General features: G+C 40.2%; 1 protein-coding gene across 1 annotated transcript in view; it reads left to right on the top strand.

Moving 5' to 3' along the window:
• The window catches only part of tpte (transmembrane phosphatase with tensin homology), a 120,851-nt gene that overhangs the window by 51,876 nt on the left and 56,822 nt on the right, over positions 1-12,153 (top strand). Inside the window, exons 5-8 of the mRNA XM_070891331.1 lie at positions 1,419-1,466; positions 3,706-3,867; positions 5,425-5,544; positions 8,101-8,200. Coding sequence (XP_070747432.1) covers positions 1,419-1,466; positions 3,706-3,867; positions 5,425-5,544; positions 8,101-8,200 — 430 coding nt within the window. The remainder of the gene's footprint in view (positions 1-1,418; positions 1,467-3,705; positions 3,868-5,424; positions 5,545-8,100; positions 8,201-12,153) is intronic.

Raw genomic sequence — 12,153 nt, 5'->3', positions numbered from 1 at the left:
ATTTGACACGGCAAGTAATTATAAATTTATGGACCAGTCACTAAATGAGCGCAGATGTGTCCGAAACCATCCGCTCAACTGAAAACCACCTGCCTCCAGTTTGTTGGAACTAATAGTGGCCGAAAGTCACGTTTTCACATTTTCAATCCACCTTCAGTTCCACCATCAAGCTGATTTGAATTTGTCAGTATCGGGGGGAGGGGGGGTTGTTGCATTTTTCCCTTGTAAAATGTTGACTAAAATGCTTAAAGCTGATGGCTGACATGTATGTGTAATGCAACATTGTTGATCAGGCAGCAAAGACTGACAAATGGTGGCATTTGTATCTGAATGTATTTAAAATATACTGATATGTTGCACAAGTTCTCAATCTTAACTGACTTATAGTCTATTTTAATGGAGTGTGGGTAAAAATTTTTTGTTTAGGACCAAGTGTGATTTTGAGGGTATTGCTTGTATATATTTTTTAAAAAGACTCTTATAATATACTTGGCATGCACATGAATAAGGTAGGATTAAAGTGTAATAATATCTGGTAATTTACATATATTCTACTGGAATAGCAGAAATGTGCTCGCCTGTACAATGCTGGCACTTTAAGGATGTGGGAAGAAAAGTGGCAAATGGAATTCAATTCGGAGAAATGTGAGGTAATGCAGGTAGATGAGCTGGTTCAGAAGGCATATGGGATACTTTCCTTTTACTAGCCAAGAAATAAATGTTGGGTGGTTATGCTAGAAATCTGTAAAACACTAGTTGGGCCACAGCTAGAATAACTGCATACAGTTCTAGTCACCACATTACAAGAAAGATGAGCTTGCACTAGAGAGGATACAGAGGAGACTTATAAGGTTGTTGCCAAGACTGGAGAATTTTAGCTGAGGAAAGATTGCATAGGCTGGGATTGTTGTCTTTGGAACAGAGGAGGCTGAGGGGCTTGGATAGACTGGATGGGAAGGACCTATTTTCCTTAGCAGAGAGGTCAATAACCAAGGGGCATAAATTTAAAGTAATTGTTAAAGGGGTAAAAGGATAGTTGAGAACCCAGAGATTGGTGAGGGTCTGGAACTCACTACCTGAAAGGATGATGGAGGCAGAAACCCTCACCACATTTTAAAAAGCACTTTAATAGGCACTTGAAGTGCCGTAACCTACGGGTTTACGGATAAGAGCTGGAACTTGGGATTCAGCTGGATAGCTCTTTTCCAGCTGGCACAGACTCGATGGGCCAAATGGGCGGCTCCTGTACCTTTTTTTAAATTTCTGATTCTTCTACGTGTCCCTTTCAATGTGTGTAGTGAAGTTGATTAATTGAAAGATACTATTTTGCAACAACAAGTACGATAGAAATTGCAACTCAAATGTACACTTGTATGTTAATGTGACACATTATTTGTATATTTTTTGTTTTGTTGCAGTCAGGTCAAGAAAATAATTGCTCCTTATGTAATGTCCTTCTGGTTCCGGTAAGTCGGCCACTTCTCATTTTGTACTGTGTTCTGAAATGCATTGAAGTGAAAAATACCGATTGTACATGTTTGCCCTTATTTAAAATAAGAGCAAAGGTTTGTTTTAAAGAGCCCAATTTATATATAGCTGACCTTGTTTCTAATATAGATGTGATTTACAGTTAAAACCTTCAATTTGACAAATCATGTCACTAATTGCTTGATATATAACTGTTAAACACATTGACCTTTCAATTGTTTAGAATCACCAAGTTTGACATTGCTGTATGTGCTACTGAATCAAATGTATTTTGACAGTTTGTCACTTTTTAAGCAAGGTACTGCTCATTTAAGATGGCAAATGATGCTATTAAACATCACCCTCCTTTTGTGACAATTACTCTAAAATACAAAAGTGAAGTAATGTAGTGCACTTCACCCTCAAAACAGTCAAAAAATCAAGTGCCAAGTCTGGCTGCCAGATGGGATAGTGTTCACTTCATTTTGGTGCTGGTTCAACAACAACTTGCATTTATATAGCACCCAAGGCACTTCAAGTGCATTTAGAAAATATTTAAAACTGAGCCACAGTGAAATTAGGACCGGTGATCAAAAGCTTGGTCAAAGGTGGGTTTTGAGGAACATCTTAAAAGGAGGTGAGCGAGAGAAGATTAGGGAGGGAATTCCAGACCTTTGGGCCTAAGCAGCTGAAGGCATGGTGCCAATGGTGGAGCAATGTAAATTGAGGATGCGCAAGAGGCCAGAATTGGAGGAGTGCAAAGATCTTTGAGGGGGAGTTGTGGGGCTGGAGGAGGTTACAGAAATGTGGAGGGGTGAGGTCATGGAGGTATTTGAACACCAGGATGAGAATCTTAAAAACTAAGACGTTGCTGGTCTGAGAACCAATATAGGTCAGTGAGCACAGGGGTGATGGGTGAACGGGACTTGATGCGAGTTAGGACACGAGCATCTGAGTTTTCGATGAGCTCAAATTTACGGAAGGTGGAAGATGGGAGGCTGGCTCGGAGAGCTTTGGAATCTGCAGGTAACCAAGGCATAGATGAGGATTTCGACACAGTAGCGGCAAAGATGGGCGATATTGCAGTATTGGAAGAGAGTATTTTTAATACATTGCTCTAACTGAGGATGTGGGTGTTCATCCAATCCTGTTGGGTTTACTTGCCAATGTATCAAATTGCTAATGAGTGCAATTTCTGACTTTGGATGAAGGCTATTGCCCCAGGAAACCTTTTTTGGTGGGGGAAAATTAACTTGGCATACAATATCTGTAAATTTTTCCTTGAATTTACAACATTTTTGGGGGGTGGGGGGGTACATTTGTCATGTAGAATGTACAGTAAATGGATACAAATATTTTCATGGTGCATGTCAATTGAGTAATTTGCAGATTGTTAAATCTATCACTACTGTTAAATTAAAATTCCAGCAACCAAATTGTAGAGATACTGTTGTACATAATTAGTTCATTAGACAAACAAGCCTGAAGTTTCACTGATATTAAGCTAATCATATGGCATTAGAAATAATTGAAGTGCAATATTGTAATACCTGGCTACTATAAAACTGTGATTGCATAGTAAGCTAATCTCTTCCCTTTTTCCACAAAACCCCCATCTTTACATGGCACTGCAACTATGTTCCATTTGGTGTGCAACACATTGGTCCCTTATTGTGGATTTCAAATTTTGTGTAGACTTTTTTCAGTGGAATGCAATATTACATGTCCTTATTTGCATTTAGTTGTAAATTACTTCCTTGATCTAGAGGACGAAATAGTATGGCAGCTTGCTGTGAAGAAACCATGACCGTGTTATGCTAGTTTTTTTTCTAAGCAGGGCTGGGAACAAAGGTTACAGTAGTGTTCCTGGCTTACATGAGATGGTATTAATAGCATTCAATCATGGGCAGTCCAGCCCTAAATGTTCCCAATCATTTAACAAAAATGTTAAAGTTTCTTATGTTTTAACGGTAGGCAATAGAAGAGGATAAGTGTAGCGTGTCTAAAGTTTTGGCTGAACACTTTGTAAAACTTAATTTGAGTACAGTGCAATCTTTATCAATTGATTTCATTTGTAAAATCCTAGAAATTGAAGCCATCTGGCCCACTTTCTTATGATGGTGTTAGCTCTTCAACTGGAGCTAACTGCTTTAATTCAATTTCCCTGCTTTTGTTAAAATTTGCAAATCTTCGGTAAGAAAATTGGAACCAGACCAATTTTTTGTTCTTTTCTTGCAGGATTTTTGGTATCGTACTTATAATTGTTGATGTTGTTCTTGTAATTGTGGACTTGTCAACTGCAAATAAAAGTAGGCCGTTTAAGCATGGAATTGTAGGAGTATCATTGGCTATATCCTTCTTCTTTGTTATTGACGTTCTCCTCCGAATCTTTGTTGAAGGGTAAGGGTCTTTTTTTTTAATGTGATCTGTATTTTAATGTGTAAATGATTTGCATGAAGGATGAGAGTAATCCACATGTGTCCAAATATTGGGATTCAGAGAGAAAACAACTTGCAACTATTTTTGAAATAAATCTCTCTTCCCCAATGCTATTGAACAAAATCCATTTCCAAAAGCATTACATGTGAACTTTTTTTGAGCTGCTGCATCCCTCATTGAAATGTAAATTTCACAGCATTTCCATGTTGTAAATAGCAGTTGTTAATGATCTCTTGCTTGATGAAGGTGGAGTGTGACTGGTTTTCCAGTGGTTATTTGGTAAACTCAAAGCCAATTCCCCTTTTAGCCCAATAACAAAACTCCCTTGGATTTTATTTTAAGGCTTTTACATAGAGCAATCTTCATCAAACTAATTTCCAAACTTAAATGATCTATTGCCCATCTTCCAAGAAAATTCAGGCACAGGCACCTTCAGTAGAATATTTATTCATTCTGTTTATCTTTCACTCCTCCTCTTGTTTCAAGTAATTTGGAGTAGAAGCTACTGTGTAGGCTTGAAGTCTGCAACTTAAATAAAAACAGAAAATGCGGGAAACATTCAGCAGGTCAGGCAGCATTTGTGCAGAGAGAAACAATTAATGTTTCAGGTCAATGACATTTCAGCAGAACTGGAAGAAGTTAGGGATTTAACAGTTTAAGCAAGCCATGGAAAGGGGTGGGGAGGAACGATCAAAGGGGAAGGCTTGCGATGGGGTGGAGGGCAGGAGTAATCAAATGGCAAAAGGGCTTGGCAATGGGACAATAAAGAAACACGAGATGGATCCAGAAGAACCATAAATGGTTACTGCAGGACCATTACCAGCATTTGCTGTCAGAGTGGTGGTTATGATCTATTGAGTTCAGTAAGGCTGTAAAGTGCCTAATCAAAAGATGAAATGATGTTCCTCAAGCTTGTGCTGAGCTTCATTGGAGCAGTGTAGGAGGGAGAGGACTGAGGGGTCAGAGATGGAGAATTAAAGTGACAAGCGACCTGAAGTGCTCGTTTGCAGCTTGAATGGAGGTGTTCAGCAATGCGATTTCTCTGCCTCTGGTCTCCCCAATGTAGAGGAGATTGCTCCTGCAACTTTCTTTATTGATTAACTGAAGCTTGATCTGCAGTGCAGTATGGGATGAAAATTGTATTGTGCTTGTGCAATTAAAGTGAGTAAATACCTAGCCTACAACTTCCCTATGTTGGGTGGGATGATTTAAGCATACTTCATCTCCACATAGTCTAGTATTCCTCATTCTATGATTTAACTGACTGGGTTGCCACCATGCAAACTATCATTGACTATAAACAAGTCAAAATCATTATGCTCTAGAAATATGCATCTTGTATTTTTTTTTAACAAATAGTTTCTGAAATGGATCCAAACTGATATCCTAAGTCTGCTTTGGATGGGGATAGTGCTGCACTGCACTGTAAAGCTACATTAAACTGCTCCAACCATGAAATTAAAATTTACAAATATAGAACTTCAACTGTGATTTACATATCCAATCTGTATGTTGCAGGTTCCGTGTATATTTTCGTTCCAAGCTTAATGTTCTGGATGCAGTTATTGTGGTGGTTACCCAAGTTATTACAATGGTATATGCCTTTTCTGATTTGAGTGGAGCAACACTGATTCCCAGGTATAGTGATGTCTATTAAAATTCATTGAAATCCAGATTTTGGAATTCAACTTTACAGACACACAACTAATTTGAAACCTTGCAGAATTTTAAAGAAAATATGTTTTGTACATTTTAATCAGTAAGGTTTTTTAATGCGACCACAAAAATCTAGGTTGACACTCCAGTGCAGCACTGTTAGGGGTGTCATCTTTCAGATAAGACATTAATCTAAGGCCCCACCTATTCTTTCAGGTGGACATAAACGATCCCATGGCACAATTTCGAGGAAGGGCAGCAGAGCTAGCCCTGGTGTCCTGGCCAATATTTATCCCTCAACCAACATAACCGATTATCTGGTCATTGTCACATTGCTGTTTGTGGGAGCTTGCTAGGCACAAATTGGCTGCTGTGTTGCCTACATTACAACAATGACTACACTTCAAAAAGTACTTAATTGGCTGTAAAGCACTTTGGGATGTCCAGTGGTTATGAAAGGAGCTATATAAATGCAAAGCCTTTCTTTTCCCTTTCAATAAAAAATCTCAACTTTAAATAGAAAGCATTGATCTAAATGGGAGCTGATTTGGAAATACAGGGTAGTAATCTTATTGAAGCAGATGGATGATTCAATATTAATTCTGTTTCCCCTCACTTTTTTGAAGTCTAAATACAGGCTGATGCCACACCCCCATGATATCCGTACTTAACTGTTACAAACCAGTAAATTTAAAAGTGAACAAATGGATGGTTGAGCAGGGAGGAAGGGGAGCAAAACCATTTTTAAATGTTAAAAAAATCTTTCCTCATGCTTTTGAAGCTTAGAAATATTATGCCAGTGTATTTGGTCAGAAATATCTTTTGGAGGTCGATATGTGTGAAGCAAGTTAGAAGGGTTCACAACTTGTGATGCCACAATTAAGGTGCATGCATCTCATACATCCTGTTAATTTTACTGGGCATGTGACTGGTAGGAAGAAGACCGACTTTAACACTGCCTTTGCATTTAAATAGTGTCTTGACAGTTGCAGGGATAAATGCGGCAACCACTTTTGTTTACTAGACCCAACAAAATAGTGAGCTGAATGACCAGTTTATCTATCTACTATTCGGCAGGATTTTGAAATTGTGTCTGGCATCTTTAAAAACCGGCCTGAACTATAAAAAATAAACTGATGAGGCCTTTGTTTAATGCATCAGTTGTAAAGCAACTCTTCTGAAAATGGAGTGTTGCTTCAATACTTCACACTGGAGTGCCAACCGAGATTAGGGCTAAAATGAGTGCAGTTTGAGCACATGACCTTCTGAGGTGGGGGTGCTATCAACGGAGTCCATTTTTTTCAACATAGCAAGGGAAGGCCACCAATGGGGTGACTATGCAAAATATTGAAATCATGAAATAGTGAGTGGAAAGCTTTCAAGATGCGAATGTTTGTGATTCGTTAACTGGCAAAGGAATTGTTCCCAAACACATTCCTAATAGTTAAAAGTTCTACCCCTGGTGAATTAGGCATCAACTTGCTGCTACATGGAATGGTGGAGCACATCTTTGAATTTTCCCTGATGTTGAGTTCCTGATCTCTATATAATTAGGAAGGAATAATGTTTCGGCCAGCCAATCCTCCTGTTTAGATGGGGAAAACCAAAGCAAGTGTTAGAACCAGTTTAAACTCGACATGACCTCCTCCCACCCTTCTTCATCTAACTCCATCAAGATTTCCCTCTTTTTGTTTCTTGTGTTTATCTAGCTTTCCCTTAAATGCATCTATGCTAGTTGCCTCAACTACTCCTTGTGGTAGCGAATTCCACACTCTGGATAAAGAAGTTTCTCCTGAATTCTCTATTTCATTTATGTCCCCTAGTTCTGGTCTCTCCCGCAAGTGGAAACATCTTTTTTACATCTACACTTTCATAGTCTTTAGAGAAAAGAGCCCCAGCCTGTTCAATCTTTCCAGGTACAATCTCTCCGTTCTGGTCTCATTCTAGTAAATCTTTTCCCATGCCCTTCCTGACCTTTTTATAATATGGAGACCAGAACTGTTCACAGTACTCCAATTGTGGTCTAACCAAGGTTTGATGCTTCTCTACAAGTTTAACATAACTTCTCTGCTTTTCAATTCTGTCCCTCTCGTAATGAACCCCAGTGCTTTGTTGGCTTTTTTTAATGACCTTATTAACCTGTGTTGCTACTTTGTGATTTGTATATCTGTACCTCCCAGATCCCTCTGCTTCTCTATCCCATTTAGATACTTATTTTCCAAGTATTGATATTGCCACATAATTCAGTGATGCCAGCTGAGAATGTGGCATTTGACCAATTGCAAGGAACTTGGTCAATTAAATGTATTTATGCAAGGTCTGGGGAATCCTTAAACTGTACCATGCAAAAAATGTGAATGGTGTTTAGACAATCTTGCTTTAAGCTTCTATGTTTTGTAGCAATCTTGCTTAAAACTTGAATGTTTTGTAGCAAAGTGCACCAGAAATATTATTTTCTGATTCAGATACTTTTATTGCAGAAGGAAGATTTAGCTTTCTAAAGAACGGATAATTCCACTAATAAACCTTGTTTCTCAGGGTGGTGACTGTCTTTCGAGTGCTTCGAGTTGTCATCTTGGTTAGAATTTTCAGGCTTGCTTCACAGAAAAAACATCTTGAAAAGGCCACAAGAAGAATGGTGAGTTTGTCACTACAAATACGTTCTCTAAAATAGCAAGCAAGTCACATCAGTACAATTTTCTAGAAGTCCATTTAAGAATCCTATGCCAAAACTACTGCCAATAAGTTTGCTCCCTATCTGGGCTGTGCATGGTGTGGTTACAACATCCAATTTGCCAAAGCATTTCTTGGAAAATTGCTGGTTTGTCTCAGTTTTGGCAATTGAAACATAGAAAATAGGTACAGGAGTAGGCCATTCGGCCCTGCGAGCCTGCACTACCATTCAATAAGATCATGGCTGATCACTCACTCAGTACCCCTTTCCTGCTTTCTCTCCATATCACTTGATCCCTTTAGCTGTAAGGGCCATATCTAACTCCCTCTTGAATATATCCAATGAACTGGCATCAACAACTCTCTGTGGCAGGGAATTCCACAGGTTAACAACTCTGAAGAAGTTTCTCCTCATCTCAGTCCTAAATGGCCTACCCCTTATCCTCAGACTGTCCCCTGGTTCTGGACTTCCCCAACATCGGGAACATTCTTCCTGCATCTAACCTGTCCAGTCCCGTCAGAATCTTATGTTTCTATGAGATCCCCCCCTCATCCTTCTAAACTTGAATGTATAAAGGCTCAGTTGATCCAGTTTCTCCTCCTCCAATGTCAGTCCTGCTATCCCTGGAATCAGTCTGATGAACCTTCACTGCACTCCCTCAATAGCAAGAATGTCCTTCCTCAGATTAGGAGACCAAAACTGAACGCAATATTCCAGGGGAGGCCTCACCAAGGCCCTGTACAACTGTAGTAAGACCTCCCTGCTCCTATACTCAAATCTGCTAGCTATGAAGGCCAACATACCATTTGCTGCCTTCACCGCCTGCTGTACCTGCATGCCAACTTTCAATGACTGATGAACCATGACACCCAGGTCTCGTTGCACCTCCCCTTTTCCTAATCTGCCGCCATTCATATAATCTGCCTTCGTGTTTTTGCCTCCAAAGTGGATAACCTCCCACTTAACCTCATTATACTGCAGCTGCCATGCATTTACCCACTCACCTAACCTGTCCAAGTCACCCTGCAACCTCTTGGCGACCTCCTCACAGCTCACACCACCATCAGTTTAGGGCAAAAGGGGAGGTGCAACAAGATCTGGGTGTCATGGTACATCGTCATTGAAGGTTGGCATGCAGGTACAGAAGGCGGTGAAGGTGGCAAATGGTATGTTGGCCTTCATAGCTAGCAGATTTGAGTATAGGAGCAGGGAGGTCTTACTACAGTTGTACAGGGCCTTGGTGAGGCCACACCTGGAATATTGTGTTCAGTTTTGATCTCTTAATCTGAGGAAGGATGTTCTTGCTATTGAAGGGAGTACAGCGAAGGTTTACCAGACTGATTCCCGGGATGGCGGGACTGACATATCAAAGACTGGATCAACTGGGCTTGTATTCACTGGAGTTCAGAAGAATGAGAGGGGATCTCCTAGAAACGTTTAAAATTCTGACGGGTTTAGAGAGGTTACATGCAGGAAGAATATTCCCAATGTTGGGGAAGTCCAGAACCAGGGATCACAGTCTTGAGGATAAGTGGTAAGCCATTTAGGACCAAGATGAGGAGAAACTTTTTCACCCAGAGAGTGGTGAACCTGTGGAATTCTCTACCACAGAAAGTTGTTGAGGCCAATTCACTAAGTGTATTCAAAAAGGAGTTAGATGTAGTCCTTACTACTAGGAATCAAGGGGTATGGCGAGAAATCGGGAATGGGGTACTGAAGTTGCATGTTCAGCCATGAACTCATTGAATGGCGGTGCAGGCTCGAAGGGCTGAATGGCCTACTCCTGCAACTATTTTCTATGTTTCTCTATTACACTCAATTCCTTCATCTAAATCACATATATATTGAATCAGATATTATGCACATTTATGATCAAGTGATGCTATAAGTTTTTGGCCAGAGACACATCTCAACTAATCTGATTGTCATGTCAACTATTAAGATTACACTATTTTTTATACAATTAAATTGAAATTGAAGAATATGTTCTTAAATGATGAATGTAAAGATTACAGAACAAGGCAACTACTGATGAGGCATGAGGTACTGTAAGTCAGCAAGAATGTGAGCAAGTGGCATTTAGTGTAGGACTGAATATGTTCTGCAGTGTTTTGGATAAACTGAAATTTGTTGAGGATGGGGGTCTGACGAGGAGCATTGGAGTCATCAACTAGGGGCGATTTTACAGGCAGGAAGAGGGTTTCAGCAGCAGATGGGTGGCATGGGTGATTTTATGGTAATAGAAGTAGGCAGCTTTTGTTTGGTTGCATTTAATTTTTACTCTCCTAACCTGTCCTCTCCACCGCATTGAAGGTGCAGTGTTTGGTTCCCTCCCTGGACTTGTTTGGTGGCAAGATAGACCTTCAATTGGTCTAGACAATTGGGAAAATAAATTCTCGGTGCTGCAGAGTAGAAACCCTGGAAGGCAAATTGTATCAAGCCGTGACCTTCAATATTCTGTTCATACAACAAACTGCATATTGTAGTACATAATTCTACTGTTTTGAGGGTGGAGTGTTTGTGTGATGGGGATTTGTTACTTTGACTTTCCACTATAGTTCTGGCTGGTTCCAATAAAGTGTATGTGTGGATCTAGCTGGTTCTGTGTTGCTGTATGTTCCTTTCCCCTTCTTGCACAGAAGTTGGTTGGTGTTTTTAAAATCACAATCCTTTATTTACTACTGAAGTGATTTCTTCAAGTTAACCACAATACAATTATTGAAATTGCCAATGTTCTATTAGACTAGAGGGCTGGTTTTTGTGAGTTTCTTTGTTAAAATTTAAAATATTGCATCTATCTTACTACTTCCAACATTTCTGCAACAATAGTTGTTACTAAAGAGCTCCTACCTCTGTCTAAATTCAGAATTACAGTCCTTGCTTAACTGACTGTGTAGTCCTTCCAGAATTTTCCTTATTTTAAGTTAACCCATTCTCTAATTCAACTGCCCTCCAATCATTGAGGTTTGAGGCCCTCGGCAATGTGAACCATTTCCCATGTCTCGGGAGCCTCTTATCAACAGAGGCAGACATTGATGCGGAGATTCAACATCGCCTCCAGTGCCATAGAAACATAGAAAATAGGTGCCGGAGTAGGCCATTTGGTCCTTCGAGCCTGCACTGCCATTCAATGAGTTCATGGCTGAACATGTAACTTCGGTACCCCATTCCCGATTTCTCACCATACGCCTTGATCCCCCTAGTAGTAAGGACTTCATCTAACTCCTTTTTGAATATATTTAGTGAATTGGCCTCAACAACTTTCTGTGGTAGAGAATTCCACAGGTTCACCACTCTCTGGGTGAAGAAGTTTCTCCTCATCTCGGTCCTAAATGGCTTACCCCTTATCCTTCGACTGTGACCCCTGGTTCTGGACTTCCCCAACATTGGGAACATTCTTCCTGCATCTAACCTGTCTAAACTCGTCCGAATTTTAAACTTTTCTATGAGGTCCCCTCTCATTCTTCTGAACTCCAGTGAATACAAGCCCAGTTGATCCACTCTTTCTTGATAGGTCAGTCCCGCCATCCCGGGAATCAGTCTGGTGAACCTTCGCAGCACTCCCTCAATAGCAAGAATGTCCTTCCTCAAGTTAGGAGACCAGAACTGTACACAATATTCCAGGTGTGGCCTCACCAAGGCCCTGTACAACTGTAGTAACACCTCCCTGCCCCTGTAATCAAATCCCCTCGCTATGAAGGCCAACATGCCATTTGCTTTCTTAACAACTGCCTGCTGTACCTGCATGCCAACCTTCAATGACTGATGTACCATGACACCAGGTCTCGTTGCACCTCCCCTTTTCCTAATGTCACCATTCAGATAATAGTCTGTCTCTGTTTTTACCACAAGTGGATAACCTCACATTTATCCACATTATACTTCATCTGCCATGCATATTTGCCCACTCACCTAAC

The sequence above is a fragment of the Pristiophorus japonicus genome, chromosome 10 (assembly GCF_044704955.1).
Source record: "Pristiophorus japonicus isolate sPriJap1 chromosome 10, sPriJap1.hap1, whole genome shotgun sequence".
Taxonomy (NCBI): Eukaryota; Metazoa; Chordata; class Chondrichthyes; family Pristiophoridae; genus Pristiophorus; species Pristiophorus japonicus.
Note: the sequence above shows the minus strand (reverse complement) of the source record. Positions and strands in the feature narration are given on the sequence as shown.